At 42.2% G+C, this 19,280-nt stretch overlaps 1 protein-coding gene across 7 annotated transcripts in view; it reads left to right on the top strand.

Annotated features, from left to right (window-relative positions):
• Nucleotides 1-18,828, top strand: part of ppfibp1b (PPFIA binding protein 1b) — a 51,908-nt gene extending 33,080 nt beyond the window's left edge. For 2 of the 7 annotated variants that reach the window (XM_014125367.3, XM_014125372.3), the window contains 20 exons: nucleotides 214-258; nucleotides 1,403-1,464; nucleotides 1,564-1,645; nucleotides 1,990-2,132; nucleotides 2,554-2,666; nucleotides 3,187-3,243; nucleotides 3,398-3,458; nucleotides 6,366-6,543; nucleotides 8,539-8,571; nucleotides 12,289-12,448; nucleotides 12,918-13,055; nucleotides 13,472-13,622; nucleotides 14,055-14,166; nucleotides 14,421-14,509; nucleotides 14,971-15,093; nucleotides 15,382-15,507; nucleotides 15,715-15,903; nucleotides 16,109-16,264; nucleotides 16,622-16,687; nucleotides 17,436-18,828. In XM_014125367.3, coding sequence (XP_013980842.2) covers nucleotides 214-258; nucleotides 1,403-1,464; nucleotides 1,564-1,645; nucleotides 1,990-2,132; nucleotides 2,554-2,666; nucleotides 3,187-3,243; nucleotides 3,398-3,458; nucleotides 6,366-6,543; nucleotides 8,539-8,571; nucleotides 12,289-12,448; nucleotides 12,918-13,055; nucleotides 13,472-13,622; nucleotides 14,055-14,166; nucleotides 14,421-14,509; nucleotides 14,971-15,093; nucleotides 15,382-15,507; nucleotides 15,715-15,903; nucleotides 16,109-16,264; nucleotides 16,622-16,687; nucleotides 17,436-17,519 — 2,168 coding nt within the window. In that variant the 3' untranslated portion in view covers nucleotides 17,520-18,828. The remainder of the gene's footprint in view (nucleotides 1-213; nucleotides 259-1,402; nucleotides 1,465-1,563; nucleotides 1,646-1,989; nucleotides 2,133-2,553; nucleotides 2,667-3,186; nucleotides 3,244-3,397; nucleotides 3,459-6,365; nucleotides 6,544-8,538; nucleotides 8,572-12,288; nucleotides 12,449-12,917; nucleotides 13,056-13,471; nucleotides 13,623-14,054; nucleotides 14,167-14,420; nucleotides 14,510-14,970; nucleotides 15,094-15,381; nucleotides 15,508-15,714; nucleotides 15,904-16,108; nucleotides 16,265-16,621; nucleotides 16,688-17,435) is intronic. The other 5 variants (XM_014125369.3, XM_014125373.3, XM_014125368.3 and 2 more) reach the window with 4 other exon arrangements.
• The last annotated feature ends 452 nt before the right edge of the window (nucleotides 18,829-19,280 follow it).

Below are 19,280 nucleotides of genomic sequence, written 5' to 3' on the forward strand. Positions count from 1 at the left end.
ACACTTTACTGAAAGCAGACCGGTATAATGCGTTATAAGCATATATGAGCATTTGTCTTATTATTATGCTTATAATATATTATGTCTCTGAAATTGCAGTTTGTCATAACTTGTAACCAATCAACATGATTTAAAAGAGTACAGTCTTGATAGAAGTCGTGATGAAACTGAAGTCTTCAGAAACTGAAGCCAGTAATTGTTTGTCCTGTTTAGTCTCTCACCCAGATGAAACTCTTAAATTGAGGCTGAAAGAGAAACGTAAGGTTATGAGTTTTATCAATGCTTGTATTTATTATTATTTGCTCTTGCACATCTGTCCCCTGTTTGCATGTATGGGCATGAATGACCCATCTGAACTCTGCTTGTCCATAACCCATTGGAAAGCTATTTAATACAGTGGATATACTCTGTGAAATCATTTTATCAGTTCAGCCACCGATATTTTAGAACTCAAATAAGAGAATGAAAAGATGATATCAGTCGTTTGTATTGCAGAAAGGTTGGCCTTTATGTACTGTAAGAATGGTAAAGTTAGTTTACTTAATGGAAATATCTTAAAGGTGCAATCTGTTAGTTCTCTGTCCTCCATGGCAACTAGATGAAGTTCAAACGTAAACGTGTAAAATGCAACCTATACACAACAACAAGAAATATGTTGTTGAAATGTATTCACCTGCTCTTCTTTGGTATTGTGATTGCAACGGTCCCAAAAGCTCTCTACACAACATATTGATTACAATGTAAATCGAATTTATGGATTGTGCCTTTAAGACTGCCCTAGGGATTTATAAATATATACGATGATAGACCGTCTACATGTCAAAACGTCCCTTCCTCTCATCTGTAATGGTATAGATGCCCGCTCGCTCACTGTTCAGTCTGTTCTCCCATCTTCCTGCTTTCTCCTTCAACCAACACCTCCTTTTACCACAGACCTCTCCTCCTCACCCTTTCCTTACCCTTCTCTCCTCTCACCACTTGCTCTCTCCATCAACACCCAGCGTGCTGTCTGCTAACCCTCATCGTCAGACCATCACCGTTGTCATCCTCATGTCTTTATTGTGACAGCTATAGAAAAGCGCATTGACATAGTTTTACCCACCAAGTCGAAATCCTTCACCTCAACGTTCCCTCAACTGTTAGATGTGGTGCTCTTTTCACTGTGAGGCTAGGAAGTAGTTAGACTACATGGCTAGGGAGTCACAATGTCCCCCAGGAGGACTCCCTGACTGTTTAGATAGTACTGTTGGATACTAATATATATTGACAACTCTCTAAATAGATGTACTGTTGTACCATAGATCACTATGGATGAGTTAGTCAGAGAACCCCAGACATAGCTTTGCCCAGAGTTGACCCAGCTGTATATTCTCTGGCTAAAATCCATTTCTTTACCCTTCAGATGTGGAAGTGCAGAGAATGAAAAAAGCAGTGGAATCACTGATGGCAGCCAATGAGGAGAAGGTACAGTAAACTACAGTTGACCCCACGTCCCTCCATCTCATGATTCTCAGATGGTTCGTTTTTTCAAGTTTGATCTTTGTGACCCCTCTGCACCTGTAGGATCGTAAGATTGAGGAGTTGAGGCAGTCGCTGCTGCACTACAAGAAGGTCCAGGACAGGAGTTCAATGCAAGGGGAGAAAGGTGTGAGAAACCATGTTTTATCTCTCAAACAATGTGCTATTACCATGTTCTATTTCTAGGCGAGAAACACTCTTGTTATGATACTGTAGTTTGTTTGTTCAAGATCAAAGAAGTAACTACAAACGATGCTGAGTGACCTTGTGAATGATCAGTCAGATGCAGTTTAATGTTAGCAGTGATTTGTAAGAGCAGATAGAAATGTTCTTGAGGTAAATATTTTAAGAATTTGAACGTCAAAGCCTCATATCAGGCAGTGGGCTCCAATAGAATGGCCAACTCTGAACTCTCTCTCTGGGCTACATAAATATCTGCCTGATAAAAATAACTTTCATATTCCATTCCAGAGAGAACCCAAGACGGCGAGAGTGACGAGAGTAACAGCGACAGCTCCCTCTCCATGATGTCAACGACAACCGCCCTGGTTGCCATGGAGTCGGAGAGGCACGCTCTAGCCGGAGACGAAGTTGCAGGGAAAAGCCCAGACGCGGTACAAGATGACATGTCATAACTACTTAGCTTCATGCATAGAAATATATTGACTAGAACGGGTCAAGGCCCTCTGATCACAGAACAGATTATATTTCTATGAATGAATGTTTCATCCTCAGAAAACCTCAAAGCCTTCAGATGTCCTCCAACCAATAAAACTGCCAGTTACACATTTTTGAACGAGGTGTTGAGTCACTGTCACTTCGTCAAATTAGGTTGATAACGTTCAGTATCACTTTGCAGTGACACTTTGGATGGTTGTCTGTTTTGAAAAATGACAAGCACCATCTTTACTGCTCGTTACCCTTAATCTACTAAATTGTGACAACACAGACACGAGGAAGGTAAACTCTGGCATTTTTGGCGGTTGTATAAAACTAAATGTTCTTTCCCGTTTGGTCCTCTGCTTCATTGTGAAGCTGGAGATGCACTATGGAGTTACTGAAGTGTCTTCGCCCACACCCAGCCCTTCAGTCCAGTCAGCATGCGATCCAAAAAGGGGGCCAGAGCTGGACCAACCTGAACCAGAGAGGTGAGCTGAACTAGAGATAATAATGTTCTAGAATCCTTGAAACAACAGGCTTTGTCTAAACCTCTGGGACAATTTCCAAATTTCTTCCAGAACAACATTGGTGTCTGTCCAGTGCTGGGGTGTTTTCGCTAGGAACCAAACAGGAACAGATCTACCTGAATATCTCCAATTCTTACTTTAGTAAACTTTTGTTTTTGCTATGGTGTAGACCTACTTCCTGAAATGAGACCGGCCTTGGAAAAGGTCAATATCTAGGCGAGCTACTATGCTTCATCTCGCCCTTAGCATGATAAATGCGGCATAATTGATGACATGTCAACACCACAAGGTCCAATGTGTCTCACAAATGTGTATATATCAGCTTGAATGACTAATAAGGCTTCCTTGGACAAATATTTATAGCCTCCACACCCAGGTTTGACCACAGCCAGTGTACAGTATAGGTGCAGCAGACTGCTCGCAACTTGTCCATGTTAGCATCGGGTTAGCATCCCAACACTTGTCTGTTTATCCCCTGCAGCGAGGCAGGGGGCCAGGAAGAGTCACAGCAGGCCCCCCTTTCATGTGATACTCCACAGTGAGTATGTCTATGGTGTGAGGCTGCATGTCATATCCTGTCGCTTTATGCTTCAAGGTTCTGTCAGAATTCCTTCCTCCCAAAGGTCAGCGGTTCAGTACATATGTTGGCCAGATGTTGTTAATGTTCACTGTGATGAGCTTTGTCATTTCAGGACCCTGGATAGCCCCAATTCAGGGAGTCAGGACAACTTGTATGTCAGCAACAGCGAAAAGGTAAAGAGATTTCTGATGAATTCTAAAGTCCTCAGTGAATTTCATCACTAACACTCCATCCCATCATATCATCTGTGCCAGATTACATTGGTGATGGACGAAAAGCCAACAGTCTTTTCTCTGTGGTCTTCTTTCCAAATTTCAGTCACACTTTTTTGCTCATCCTCTCTTTATCATTCTTTATATTCTCTTCCTCTATCATTCTTTATATTCTCTTCCTCTTTGTCTCTTCCATCTTGTTAGAAAGCCTCCTGAAGGTTAGCATCCTCAGTAAGGCTAATGTTTATGAGTGTGTGTGTGTGTAGGGATGGACATGTGTACTGGAACGGACGACAAAGCTTGATCTTTAACTTCTATGGGCTACGTGGGATGCTGGCCCATGTTGACTCCAATGCTTCCCACAGTTGTGTCAAGTTGGCTGGATGTCCTTCTTGATACACATGGGAAAATGTTGAGCATGAAAAACCCAGCAGCATTGCAGTTCTTGACACAATCAAACCGGTGCACCTGGCACCAACATTCAAAGGCACTTCAATCTTGTCTTGCACATTCACCCTCAATGTCACACGTACACAATCCATGTCTCAAGGCTTAAAAATCCTTCTTTAACCTGTCTCCTCCCCTTCATCTACACTGATTTGAAGTGGATTTAACATGTGACCTCTAAGGGATCATAGCTTTCACCTGGATTCACCTGGTCAGTCTATGTCATGGAAAGAGCAGGTGTTGCTAATGTTTTGGACACTCTGTGTAAATGCCTATAAAAACTTATATCTAAATGATGGGATACACACGCTACATTCCTTGCCAAATGATGACAGTTTTATCACACATTCAAAATGGACTGGTTGATTGAAATAGGAAATATGTGTTCCAAAAAGAGCTGCAGTTATGAAATACTTTTGTCCCGTCTATTTTCCGCTTAAGCTACTTTGCGAACTGCTAGTGCTATATAGAATTTGTTAGCTTAGGCCCCTCAAACTCAATTCTGGACCTCGAAGCCAGTTTCACTGCATTGTTTTATTGTTCCTCTCTAATCAGGGACTGATTTAGACCTGGGACACCAGGTGCTTGCAATTAATTATCGGGTAGAACGGAAAACCAGCAGGCTCTGGACCTTGTAGGATGCGTGTTAAATACCCCTGGCCTAGGTTATAATCCACCTAAACATAGACAGGATCCACACTGAAAATATGCAAAAACATTAGTTTGATCATTTTCATCAGAATCATTAAGCATATGCATACTCCCCAAACATAAAATGGGTGTCTTGACTGGAAATAAGAGCGTCGTGTCTGCTAAATTAACAAAACAAGGCTATGCCATTGTACAGCCATAGGCTTCTACAAGCTATCGCCAATACTTAATTTATTTCATTTTATTTTATTGAATATCCAAAACATACAATATACTTGCAGTGAAGCCGCTCAACAACTGCACCATGCCAGTCATCCAACAGATTCTCATTCAGAGCGACACACAGAAGCATCCAGGGTCAATGCCCTGCTCAATGGCACGTTGACAGATCTCCCACAAGGACAAAAACAGGGACCCGACTCCTCCAAGATCCCCCCCACAGTTCCCCAAGAGCTACCCATCAACCATCCAAGACCCCTCCCACAGTCGTTGCCCCCCCCCCAAGAAAAAAATACAAATAATTCCATTCCCCACCCCCAATGCACCAATAACCAAGAAAATGAACTAAATAGAGAAAAAGACAAAACAGAAAACAATGCAAATAAACAAAGGACAACTAAAATCATAACAGCAAGGCCAACTGTATATGTTTGAGTGCATGTCTGGCACTATTTGTGTGTGTGTGTGTGTGTACAAACACCTGAATGGCATCAGCCTCAGGCAAACCGGCATTAGCTATAAAACACTGCCTTTCAGTATCATTCAAACTTTTTATTATGTTTTATTTTTACTTTATTTTTTATACTTTTATCTTTGACCATCATTCTATCCCCCGCCCAGCAACTCCTCTCCCACTTGTCTCCAATTCCACATCCCTTCCCTCAGCCCACCCCACCCATCTCTGTTCATCTCCACTACTGAGGTTACTGCCTTTTGGAAGATTGTGTTGCACAATGTTATATAACCAGTTGATATTACGGTTTCAATAAATGAATCTTAAATGGCACTTGCTTTTTTATTGACTGAATATACAGTATATGGGGCAATTAGGATGTGTTATCTATAATGGTTATGATACATTAGGCATTGTTCCGATCTGTTGGGGCGGGAGGTAGCCTAGTGGTTGGAGTGTTGGACTAAGGTTGCAGGATCAAATCCCCGAGCTGACAAGGTAAACATCTGTCGTTCTGCCCCTGAACAAGGCAGTTAACCCACTGTTCCTAGGCCGTCATTGTAAATAAGAATTTGTTCTTAACTGACTTGCCTAGTTAAATAAATGATTTAAAATATATATATAGACAGGCAAGTGAAATTCCATTGCGTGTAAAAAATTAAATAAATATTTATTCATTTGAATACTTGAAATAAAATCAGAGTACTCTCGAACAGTAAACTTTTTTTATTCCCATCCGTGTGTGTGTCACCTTGATTTCGTTGCATGCATTGGGTTGCCTTTTATCACATTCAATTGAAATGTATGAGTTCTTTACGCTTTAAGCCAACTCTGCACTGTCTGGTATTTTCAAATCCAATTTCCCATAGTTTGTTTTATGTTCGTGCGTGTGTGATATGACATGGTTCTGGCGTTGTGTGCACTGATTTAGCAGATAGCGGCTAATTTTGAAGAATAATTTGACTTGCAGTGATTGTCATGTGTTTGTTTTTACCTTCCTTAGTTGAATGCACTGATTGTAATTGGCTCTGGATAAGAGCGTCTGCTAAATGACTAAAATGTAAATTTGATGTCAGCTCTTTTCTGCTACTGTTCAGAATAAGGCTGTGGAGGAGATCAGTAAGATCAGCGAGCGCCCGCCCAAGTCTCCCTCTTCGTCTCACCCCGTGACCACGGAGGATGACCGCTTCGGTAACAAGAAGGCTCGCTCCTCCTTCGGCCGTGGCTTCTTCAAGATCAAGGGAGGCAAGAGGACAGCCAGCACCCCTAACCTGGGTAAGAGAGGGTGGATGGATGGCCTGGTGTGGGTGGATGGGCTCTGGGTCTCAGGTGGAAGCTTTGTGGTAACAGATCCCATATTCACAAAGTGTATCAGACTACGAGTGCTGATCTAGGATCAGGTCCTCCCCGTTCGTATGATCTAAAAGGCCAAACTGATCCTAGTTTAGCACTCCTACTCTGAGATGCTTTATGAATAAGGCCCAGATACTGTGTAACACTGATACTCACTGGTTCCTGCCTGCTAACTCTGCTTCTTTTGGGCTCTTTTGACTTGTATGATGTGGTATCTTGTGCATTTTGACCAATTCATGTTAGGTATGATTAGATTTGTGAGATGGTAGTCTTTTTTATTTATTATTTTATAAAAAAAATACTCTTCATTAACAAAAGTATGTGGACACTTGCTCGTCGAACATCTCATTCCAAAATCATGGGCATTAATATGGAGTTGGTCCCCTCTTTGCTGCCAGAACAGCCTCCACTCTTCTGATAAGGCTTTCCACTAGATGTTGGAACATTGCTGTGGGGACTTGCTTCCATTCAGCCACAAGAGCATTAGTGAGGTTGGGCACTGATGTTGGGCGATTAGGCCTGGCTCAGTCTGCATTCCAATTCAGTCGGCGTTTGATGGAGTTGAGGTCAGGGCTCTGTATGGACCTCTTTGTGCACAGGGGCATTGTCATGCTGAAACAGGAAAAGGCCTTCCCCAAACTGTTGCCACAAAGTTGGAAGCACAGAATTGTCTAGAATGTCATTGTATGCTATAGCATTAAGATTACCCTTCACTGGAATGAAGGAGCAAAACCATTAAAAACAGCCCCAGACCATTATTCCTCCTCCACCAAACTTTACAGTTGGCACTATGCATTAGGGCAGGTAGCGTTCTCCTGGCATCCTCAAAGTCCAGATTCGTCCGTCGGACTGCCAGATGGTGAAGCGTGATTCATCACTCCAGAGAACGCGTTTCCACTGCTCTGGAGTCCAATGGCGGCAAGCTTTACACCACTCCAGCCGACGCTTGGCATTGCGCATGTGATCTTAGGCTTGTGTGTGGCTGCTCGGCCATGGAAACCCATTTCATGAAGCTCCCGACGAACAGTTCTTGTGCTGACATTGCTTCCAGAGGCAGTTTGGAACTCGGTAGTGATTGTTGCAACCAAGGACAGACGTTTTTTTCGCGCTTCAGTGATCCTATTCTGTAAGCTTGTGTGGCCTACCACTTAGCGTCTGAGCCGTTATTTCTCCTAGACATTTTCACTTCACAATAACAGCACTTCCAGTTGACCGGGGCAGCTCTAGCAGGGCAGACATTTGACGAACTGACTTGTTGGAAAGATGATGTCGTATGACGGTGCCACATTGAAAGTCATTGAGCTCCTCAGTAAGGCCATTCTACTGCCAATGTTCGTCTATGGAGATTGCATGGCTGTGTGCTAGATTTGATACACCGGTCAGCAATGGGTGTGGCTGAAATAGCCAAATCCGCTAATTTGAAGGGATGTCCACATACTTTTGTGTATATATAGTGTATATATATTTTAGGAGTTTCTGCCACTTAATTCAGACAGTAAGGAACTTAGAGGGGTAGACAGGCAAGTGAGAGAAATGGTGGAAAGGGTGTTGTATGTGACGTGCTGGGGAATGTTACCATTACAGCGCTGCACAGCCTTTTGGTTTATTCTGAAGTCTGAGCGGCTCTTAACAAAGAGCTTGGTTTTTCTATGCAGCATTTAATGTTTATTTTAATTTTTTTATGTTCCCCAAAACCACACCCATAGTTAAAATGCATACCATAATGACTAGTCCCAGAAACTTCTCCCGGTCTAATTATGAAAATGTTGCCTACTGTGTTATGTATGTATCTTATCTGTCTCCTCCTCCTACCATTATACTATGAATCTCCCCTGTTGTTTTTTCCCTTCGGTAACCTTTGACCTCTGTCTTGTTCCTCTCGTGTCATGTGTCTGCTTTGTGTAACACATTGTGAAGATCGCAGCCGGAGTGCGAGTGCGCCTATGCTAGGTACAGTATAATGGAGCCATCATGTCCTCAGGGCAAGGCAGGGCAGCAGTATGGCCTCCCTGGGGGAATTACCACTACTGGATATGACCCTTGACCTCATTCCCTCCGTCCTCTTCCTTCCCAAACCCTCTCAACCAACTCCTCAACCAACGGTTGAATTTCTACTTTCACCTAACTCACAAATGTTATGTGAGCTGAACTGTCTTTTGCAATTCAATTTCATAAATCATGATTCTCCCCAGACTTAGTTTAAAAAAATGTACAATTTCTTTCTTTCTTGGGTGACCGCTCTATATGGAATATGAGTTGAAGGTGACTTTACATATTCCATAAGCATGCTCGTGTTGATAGAGATGTAAGGGTAGGAATTTATATTCTTATATATATAATTCATGATTAACCCAAGTCTTATGCTAGGTCTTGGTGGTGACCTCGTTATTTCAAGACTTAATGAAGCATGCTCATGTAGATATAACTTGGGAGTTCACACACAGGTTTGAATTTCCACTCTAAACATTAGACATTTGAAAAGAGGTTACATGGCAAGGCATTATCGTTGCTGCTATTTTGGTATATAATTCTACAGTAGCTACAGTAGACATCCTCACATGCAACCACACCCATGTTACCAGCAATTGTTCCGAGGAACAGCTTTGCAACATGGCTGGATAACATCAAAGATCGGAGCCTTTTTTTGTATGTTTTGTTCTGTGTGTCGGCAAACTGCATGTATATGATCATTTCTGTTCATACTCCCCTCGGAACAAACCATATCCCGGTTTTATAACCAAATGTCACCTGCAATGACGTTCCCTGATAGTCTTCATGAAGGTCATTTCTTTACTTGAATGTTATGTTCTTCCTGATATTTTGGCTCTTATCAGTTGATCTGCTGTTCACTACTCCTGAAAGCAAAATTCAACTCCAAATATTCAAATAACCTTTTTCCTAAACCCACCAAACACAGTTAAATCCTGATTATGTTGTGGTTTCCTAACTTGGACCACCTCACTCTCCCATGTACAGGTTGAGTTCAGTGAAGTGTCATGCTTGCTGTAACCAGAAGCCTAGTGAGTCTCATTTAGGAATGTGTGTGTGCATGAATTACACTCTTTAGCTCCCGAGTGGTGCAGTGGTCTAAGGCACTGCATCTCCGTGCTAGAGGCGGTTCAATTCCAGGCTGTATCACAACCGGTGATGCACAATTGACCCAGCGTCGTCCGGGTTAGGGGAGGGTTTGACCTGGGGGAGGCCGTCATTGTAAAAACAAATAAAAAAATATTAACTTCTATGGGCTAGGTGGGACGTTTGCGTCCCACCCTAGTCAACAGCCAGTGGAATCGCGTGGCGCGAAATACAAATACCTAAAAAAATGCTATCATTTCAATTTCTCAAACATATGACTATTTTACAACATTTTAAAGACAAGACTCTCGTTAATCTAACCACATTGTCGGATTTCAAAAAGGCTTTACAGCGAAAGCAAAACATTAGATTATGTCAGGGGAGTACCCTGCCAAACATAATCACACAGCCATTTTCAAAGCAAGCATATATGTCACAAAACCCAAAACCACAGCTAAATGCAGCACTAACCTTTGATCTTCATCAGATGACACTCCTAGGACATTATGTTATACAATACATGCATGTTTTGTTCAATCAAGTTCATATTTATATAAAAAAACAGCTTTTTACATTAGCATGTGATGTTCAGAACTAGCATACCCACTGAAAACTTCCGGTGAATTTACTAAATTACTCATGATAAACGTTGACAAAATACATAACAATTACTTTAAGAATTATAGATACAGAACTCCTTTATGCAAACGATATGTCAGATTTTAAAATAGCTTTTCGGCGAAAGCACATTTTGCAATATTCTGAGTACATAGCTCGGCCATCACAGGCTAGCTAATTTGACACCCACCAAGTCTGGGGCTCACTAAACTCAGAATTACTATTAGAAAAATTGGATTAGCCTTTGCTGTTCTTCATCAGAATGCACTCCCAGGACTTTTACTTCAACAACAAATGTTGTTTTGGTTCCAAATAAACCGTAGTTATATCCAGATACCACCGTTTTGTTAGTGCGTTCAGGACACTATCCGAAATTCGAAATATTCCATTACCGTACTTAGAAGCATGTCAAACGCTGTTTAAAATCATTTTTTATGTTATTTTTCTTGTAAAATAGCGATAATATTCCAACCGGGCAACGTTGTATTCATTCAAAGGCTGAAAGATTTTTTTTTTGAGAAGTCTCATGAACGCGCATCTCAGTCTCACTGTCCCCAGGCTGACCACTCACAAACAGAGCTGCTGTACTTTGCTCAGAGACAGCAGACACCCCATTCCACTTTCTGGCGCCTTCTGAGAGCCAATGGAAGCCTTAGAAAGTGTCACGTTACAGCACAGATGCTGTATTTTCGATAGATGCAACAGAAGGACAACAAATTGTCAGACAGGGCACTTCCTGTATGGAATCTTCTCAGGTTTTGGCCTGCCATATGAGTTCTGTTATAGTCACAGACACCATTCTAACAGTTTTAGGAACTTTAGAATGTTTTCTATCCAAATCTACTAATTATATACATATTCTCGTTTCTGGGCAAGAGTAGTAGTAACCAGTTTAAATCGGTTACGTTTTTTATCCGGCCGTGAAAATACTGCCCCCTAGCCCCAACAGGTTAACTGACTTGCCTAGTTAAATAAATGTTCAATAAATAAACACTGTTCAAGATTTAGGATGCCTCCAATATCTCTTCAAGTATAATATTGACATTTGAATTGTATGCGTGTTTTGTCTATACACCAGTGCACAACTAGTCTTTGACTGCAACTAAAATAAAATAACTCTTTAGTGCTTCAGGAGTCTCCACTCCATTGCATGCAGACATTAACAGACCAGATTCAAATCAAAGTTTATTTGTCACGTGCTGATACAACAAGTGTAGACCTTACCGTGAAATGCTTACTTACAAGCCCTTAACCAACAGTGCAGTTCAAGAATTAGTTAAGAAAATATTTACCAAAAAACTAAAGTAAAAAGTAACACAATAACGAGCCTATATACATGGGGCACCGGTACTGAGTCTATGTGCGGGGGTATAGGTTAGTTGAGGTCATTTGTACATGTAGGTAGGGGTGAAGTGGCTATGCATAGATAATAAACGGTGAGTAGCATTGTCTGGGTATTAGTGTTATACCATCCCTATGATTTCTCTGTCTGGGAGTTGTGTGGTTGGCTATAGGGTGTTTCTGGGCCACAGCCTCTGGCCCTGAGATGCAGATATCTGTGCATGGCTGCATCTGAAATGGCATCCAATTCCCTACAGGTGAGGAATCTTTGACCGGTTTTTCACAGCAGGAAAGTAATCCTGCAGCAACAGTAAATGTGAATTATTTGGACTATAATGAATGGATAATTTTGTAGGGGTCGATACATTTTTATTTGGGGCAAATCAAGTCTAACATTTTAAAGTGAAAATTACACATTTTAGAATCCTTTTTAAACCTACAAGTTTGCATTTCCTGCTGTGCAGAACATTTATACAACAGGAAGATCAATTTAAGATCCTACACCTGATTTATATTGCACTACTTTTGACCAGTGCCAAAAGGGTGCCATTTTGGATGCACCCCATGGCTGTCACCATGGTGACATGGCGGTGCTGATGTCCTGTTGTCATTGCTGATGTCCTGTTTCTACAGCTGAGACTGAGCGAGAGGAGGGCACTGACCATCTGGACCTGGCCGGTCTACCCCAAAGGTCAGCCAACAGCGACAGCACCAACACACTGACAAGTGTAACCTCCACTACATCCCCCGAGTGCAAGAAGAAGTCCAGGGGAATCAAGGGGCTCTTTGGAAAGTAAGTGTTAAAGTTGTTTGGTACAGAACTCTTGATGACACTGTCCTGTAAGACATCAATATTGAGATTTGGGTGCCTGGGTCATATTCATTAGGCACCAAAACAGAAGGAAACTGACTGAAACTGGGAGGGAATACTTGAACTTGTTCAATACAAAATGCTTATTTTTTGGTTTTCTGTTGCAAAACATTTTGCTACGGTGTGCCCTAATGAATACAACCCTGGTCAATATTGATCTGATTTAAAACTCTTAATTACGTCTTGACTAATCAAAAAACTAAGCTTGCAATATAAGGAAGAGAAACATGTTTTGTGTGTTCTTTTATAATAATTTAACAAATGCTTTCAGCTATGGTAACCCCACCAGAACCATGGTACATTAGTTTGGAGTCATAAGTGCTTAGCTTTCAACCATGACCAGACTTGAATTTAAATGATGTATTTAACATTTTTGTAAAAAAAATTTAAGGCTGAGGAGAAGTCAGTCCACCACGTTCAACCTGGATGACAACCTATCAGAGGCAGTCGAGTTCAAGAGAGGCGGAGTCCGAGCCACAGCAGGTCCCAGACTGGGCTGGTCCCGTGACCTACAGAGATTACCCAAGAAGTTAGTGTGCACCATGATTTCACCTTGAATTAATGAGAAACAACAAGTTGGTGTGCTCAGTGCACTCCCCTTGAGCACTGAGAAACATTATGTGCGTCACTTGGCTTTCCTTTAGCTTTCTGTGTGCTGAAATACACAGAGGAAAAACAATGCTATAAATGACTTTCTCTTACACTACTCTTATCCAATCATGTAGCCTGGTCCCAGATTTGTTGGTGCTCTCTTGCCAACTCCTACAGGCATAGAGAGCCTAGCCAGATCTGGCGCCAGGCTATGTGATGAAAAGGAAGTTGAATCTAAACTAGTCCGGTTTTGCGCCCTACCATGGTCAAGTCATTGTTAGAAGGCAATACTGTGTTCCTTTATGAACGGGTGACCCACATTAAGCCAGCATGTCCTCATTCTTTCGCTCGTAGTGACCTGGACACCCCGTTTGCCCGCTGGTCCAAGGATCAGGTGTGTGACTGGCTGCAGGAGCAGGGGCTGGGGCTCTACCTGAACATGGCCCGCGTGTGGATCTCTTCTGGACAGACTCTGCTGCAGGGTTCACAGCAGGACCTAGAGAAGGTGAGCACTGAGCAGGAGAGATTGTATCTCAATGAGACTAACCTGTATGAATAAAAACACTTGGACTCTGCAGTACAACCAGATGTCATTTGTATTGATCCCCTATGAGGCAATTCGCCCCATTAGGTTTGTGGTTGATGCTACCCGGGTGTAAAACATCTATTCATTCTACTGTACATTAAGGACCTTAAATATGTGTCAAATAATCCTGTAAGGGATGGGTCACTAAGGGTGACTTTACACATAAATGAAAATATTATTAATTCAGCACTTTGTTAACCAAGGCACTGCCTCTCTTTATACTCTGTGGCCAAAAATACTGTACTCTATGACCGGAGAAAGTGGATGGAACTAATCCTCTGTTCTGTCCTGGGGGTGTGGCTCTGGGTGGTTGTTATCTCTCTCTGTGTGTGTGTGTGTGTGTGTGTTTAGGAGCTGGGCATTAAACACCCGCTGCACAGGAAGAAGCTCCAGCTGGCCCTGCAGGCCCTGGGCTCTGAGGAGGATGACAACAAGGGCAAACTGGACTACAACTGGGTGACCAGTGAGTAGATGAACTGCCAGTATGGGAGTCATGGTTTATACTGGGGTTTTACTATGCTTAACATCTCATGTTGTCAATTATATGGTGGGTGTTTCAAATTAATTGTAATCCAATAAACAAGTTCTGAATTTGATTCAAGTTTTCTCGAGATGTACGTTTTGGTTTATTTGATTTCTAATGTGGAAATTGACTGGCAGGTTGACAGATTTCTCTCCCCCCCCCCCCCCCCCCCCCCCCCTCATCTCCCCCCATAGGGTGGCTGGATGACATTGGCCTGCCTCAGTATAAGACCCAGTTTGATGAGGGGAGGGTGGATGGCCGCATGCTGCACTACATGACAGTAGTGAGTGTCGAAGAGAGAGACACACGCACACACTGACTCTCCTGTCCTCAGGCCATGCATGGATAGGCCTGATCAGATTCAGAGCCATAGATTAAGATACTGTATGGCTCTAGGCCTAATGATCACACTGCCAGTTCACATTAAGCTGAACAGACTGTATAGCATGGACTACAGAGTGTGGTTAGTAACACTGGAAAAGGCCTAGTCTCACCCTCTGTGGATACAATGACTACACAATGGCTTGAAACAAGACGGCAAAAACAAACACTAGCCTCATACCACACTACTATTAGTACAATCAAATAGAATCTCGTCAGATTGTCGGACCTTACCTGCTGGGAAAGTTTTTTTCTTTGCGAATGGTAAAATCCTCACTAACTCAATGTAGGAGTCCTCCTGCTAACTATTTCCATCTGACCTGACACTCTTTTTAACATTCTTGCTCCTGTGTCCTCTGTCAGGATGACCTGCTATCTCTGAAGGTGGGCAGTGTGCTCCACCACCTCAGCATCAAGAGAGCCATTCAGGTGCTGCGCCTCAACAACTACGAGCCCAACTGCCTGCGCCGACGGCCCTCCGACGAGGTAGGTCCACTGGTTGTTTTCATTAGGCCCCAAATAGAAGAAAACGGGCACATTTTTGCTTTCTGTTGCAAATGTTTTAAATAGTTTTCCAGTGTGTGCCCTAATGAAGACCACCCTGGTTCCAGAAATACATGAACACTAGTCAATGCTACTGTACCATCCACTTTTTGTTGTGTCCTCCTTCTCCACTTCTTCAAGCTAAACAAGTATTTAACAATTATTGGCGCACAATCATTTGGTCTGTTGATAAACACCATTATTTTCTCTCTCTGTCTCCTGATTGGTCAGAACAACATCACGCCGGCAGAGATCTCCCAGTGGACCAATCACAGAGTGATGGAGTGGCTGAGATCAGTGGACCTGGCAGAGTACGCCCCCAACCTGAGGGGCAGCGGCGTTCACGGGGGACTCATGGTGAGAGAGAATTATCAGAGAGCCTATGATCCGGGGTGGCCCACAGTGGTCTTGGTAAAATAAGACCAACGTTTTTTGTTGTTTTTGAAAAATGACTAAACGGCTAAAACCAGTTGGAGACTACATAGAAATGAAAATGGGGTTTTATCTTAGAATGGGATGCGTCTCAACCTAGCTCACATCTTACAATGTTCCCTCTTCCCCCAGGTGCTGGAGCCACGGTTCAATGTGGAGACCATGGCCCTGCTGCTGAACATTCCCCCCAACAAGACCTTGCTGCGGAGGCACCTGGCCACCCACTTCAACCTGCTAGTAGGCTCTGAGGCCCAGGGGCTCAAACAGGATTGTCTGGAGAATCCCGACTACACCCTGCTCACCGCCACCGCCAAGGTCAAGGTAGGGGTCAAAAGTAATGCACAATATAGGGAATAGGGCGCATTTTGAACGCAACCATGGTTTTGGGTAGGGGTAAGGAGTGATGGAGAAGGGGAAGACGTGTGTTTGGGTGTGGCAAGATTGTTTTCATGTGTTTGACACTGGTTTTGGTTATGAGCTGTAGTCTCAATTTATAATAATTTGAGAAATAATCTGTTCCCACCAGCCGAGGAAGATGTCGTTCGGGAGCTTCGGCAGCCTGAGGAAGAAGAGGCAGGATGACAGTGAGGAGTATGTCTGCCCCATGGACGTGGAGATGCCAAAGGGACGTAGCTTCCAGAAAGGCTATGAGCTTCAGCTCTACGAGGACGACATTGACCGGGTAAACTTTAGTCTGGTACTAAGTCTGTTTGTGCTGTCTTGCTAACTCCTATGGTCATTGTCAGACCAAGCATTTTGGCAAAGCATTTCTCTGTAAAGGTTGCATGGTGCACAGTACACACTTAATATGTTCTCCAAGTAATTAGTAAGTCATCTCATCAATACTAAGATTCAACCTCCACCTTTTAGATTGTTCTCTACACGATGTTTCCAGTCTGCCTGTATTACATACAGACCTTTTTGGTCGTTCGCTGCCGTGACAGGAGATGGCAGCACTGCCTAGTTTCTATATTCACTCAGAGCAGCTGCACAGACAGGTCATCTTAGTAATGGTGTTGAGTCATATCTGTTATTGCAGATGGAGGACTCAGAGGGAACTGTGAGGCAGATCGGAGCTTTCTCCGAGGGCATCCAAAATTTGACGGTAAGAAGGAATCTTTTTTTCTTTCTGTTTTAACTGTGCTTAAGTGTTATGTTTATGTTTTGTGGATAACAATATTTAGGGTATAAGCATTACGGTGCCTTCAGGAAGAATTCATACCACTTGATGTATTACAAAAGATTTTACAGCCTGAATTCAAAATTGGTGAAAAAATGTTTTTTCATCTACACACACTACCCCATAATGCCAAAGTGAAAACATGTTTTTATTTTAGCAAATATATTGAAAATGAAATACAGATATCTCATTTACATAAGTATTCACACCCCTATGCTATGACATTCCAAATTGAGCTTCGGTGCATCCGTTTGATCATCCTTGAGATGTCACTAGGACTTGGTTGGAGTCCACCTGTGGCCAATTCAGTTGTTTGGACAGGATTTAGAAAGAAACACACCTCTCTAGATAAGGTCCCGCAGTTGTCAGAGCAGAAAATATACCATGAAGTCCAAGGAACTAGAATTGTGACGAGGCATATTTCATTTTCAATACATTTGCAAACATTCAAAAAAAAATTAAGAACTTTGTCATTATTGAGTATTGTGTGTAAATGGGTGAGCGAAAAGCATCTATTAAATCAATTTTAAATTGTGGAATAAGTCTAGGGGTATGAATACTTTCTGAAGGCACGGTATAAATATATAAGGCATTTGTGACATAAATATAGGTTCTTACATTTCTTCTCCAGTATTAATTTCTTATTTCATGCATTGTGTCCTTGTGTTTCCAGAGCATGCTGAAAGACGATGAATTTTTCAAAGAGATCTCCAACTCACCCAACCCCAGCATAACAGATGACGATTCCAACATGTGACGCTGACCGTCGCCATGTGACCCTGTTCCCTAGTGCCGTTGTGAACGAAACAGTCTCCACTAGCAGACCAGGATTCAAATACTATTTGAAATCATTTCAAATGCTTCAGCTGTGCTTGTTTGAGCTTGCCTGTTGGAATACAATGGGAAGAGAAAAGTCAGCCCATCTAGCACTCCAGGCAGGCTAAAGCAAACGCTCAACGGATTTCAACCCGGGTCCTCCACCAGCACACACTCCAGACTCCACCGTAACCCCTACAACCCTCGCAGAGCAAGCACCAGATCTCCTTTTAGTATTTTAGATGAGGTATAAAAAAAAATCTATATTTTAAAGAAATTCAAGACCATGTCTGATGTCATGTGAACTGACACCCTCCTCTGTTTTTGTAAGGTGTCAATCCATTTTAACTGACCTATTGGGAGAGGATTTATTTCAGAGCAATACGCCACCATAGTTTGCCTACCAGCTGGATACTGGAGACATTTGTAATCCTTGTTTGTATACTGGACATCTTTCTGTGGAATTAAGTATTAAAGTGAGCCATATCAATATCTGATACTTTTTTACAGTAACATGTACTGTAGGACTATTGCAAAATCTAATATATAATTTTAAAGAATATGTTTGGCTTTTGAACGAAGTTACTGTCTGTAGAAAAATAATGGTGTATGCTGTGCAGATTTGCCCAAGTTAAGTGGTATGCCCATAAAAAAGTTGATAAGGTTTATGCAGAAAACCAGACTATTAGCTGCATAATTTCTATACTTTCAACATATCGCGCCATATCCTAGACACTCCCGGTAATGGTGTTTCTTTGCATGCATTGGCACCGATACTGTATGTATTTTAGTACAATACACAGTTCAATGCAAATGGTTCCTGTTAAGTGTCATCATTGCATATTATTGAAGCCTTTCTTGTAGCCAAAATGTTGTACACCTGCCAACAGAAGACAGACTTTGTTTTATCATTGTACTGAGAACTATTCTTAAACATTGCCAAATAGCATAGTTATTTTCCGAGTATTGTAGCTAGCCTGGGTGCCTGTCTGTTTCTGCTCTCGTGCCAACTCTTATGGAATTGTCATGCCAAACATATTGTTTGGAGTGAAGAGGAGTTGACAAGAGAGTAGGAAGTGACTGGCACCCAGGCTACATTGTAGCATGTTGAGAGAGCTGAAGCAATGCAAGAATGTCTCAAAAGCAAAGATACTATTATGGAACGCCCTAACCACATGACAAGAAAGTGTATACTGTGTACTGGTTGAGGTTTTACCCATTTCTAAGGTTAATAAAGTAATTTAAACCAAGTGATGTCTTTCAATGCTCAAGTAGGAGGCTTGGAAATGTAGAACATGAAGTGTATAGGTAATTTTTGCTCTGCAGTGCAGATTCAATACCATTTAAAAGCATCCATGTTCGTACAGACCCTTATTTTTGTCAACACCAAGCAAATAAAGGGATACTTGACAGTCACAGACCATTGCGTAGTTAGTAGTTGCCCAAATTGAGCAACTGTGTAGCCTACCCATTGTGTGCACTTTAAATTAAAGGTTTGACAAGCCATTATTTATTTATTAAAAGTAATATACATTAGGGGCAGGTGCATTGCTCCTCCAGTTCTGTTCAGGCAGAAGTAAAGTATGCTGCTCATGTGAAACCATAACTGAGCCACCTCATTCACAGCTGGCTGCTATTGATGTAGTCTGAACAATGTGTTTTGCATGGAAATCATCTTGATCTTACAGCATGATATATTGGT

The sequence above is a fragment of the Salmo salar genome, chromosome 10 (assembly GCF_965601325.2).
Source record: "Salmo salar chromosome 10, fSalSal1, whole genome shotgun sequence".
Taxonomy (NCBI): domain Eukaryota; kingdom Metazoa; phylum Chordata; class Actinopteri; order Salmoniformes; family Salmonidae; genus Salmo; species Salmo salar.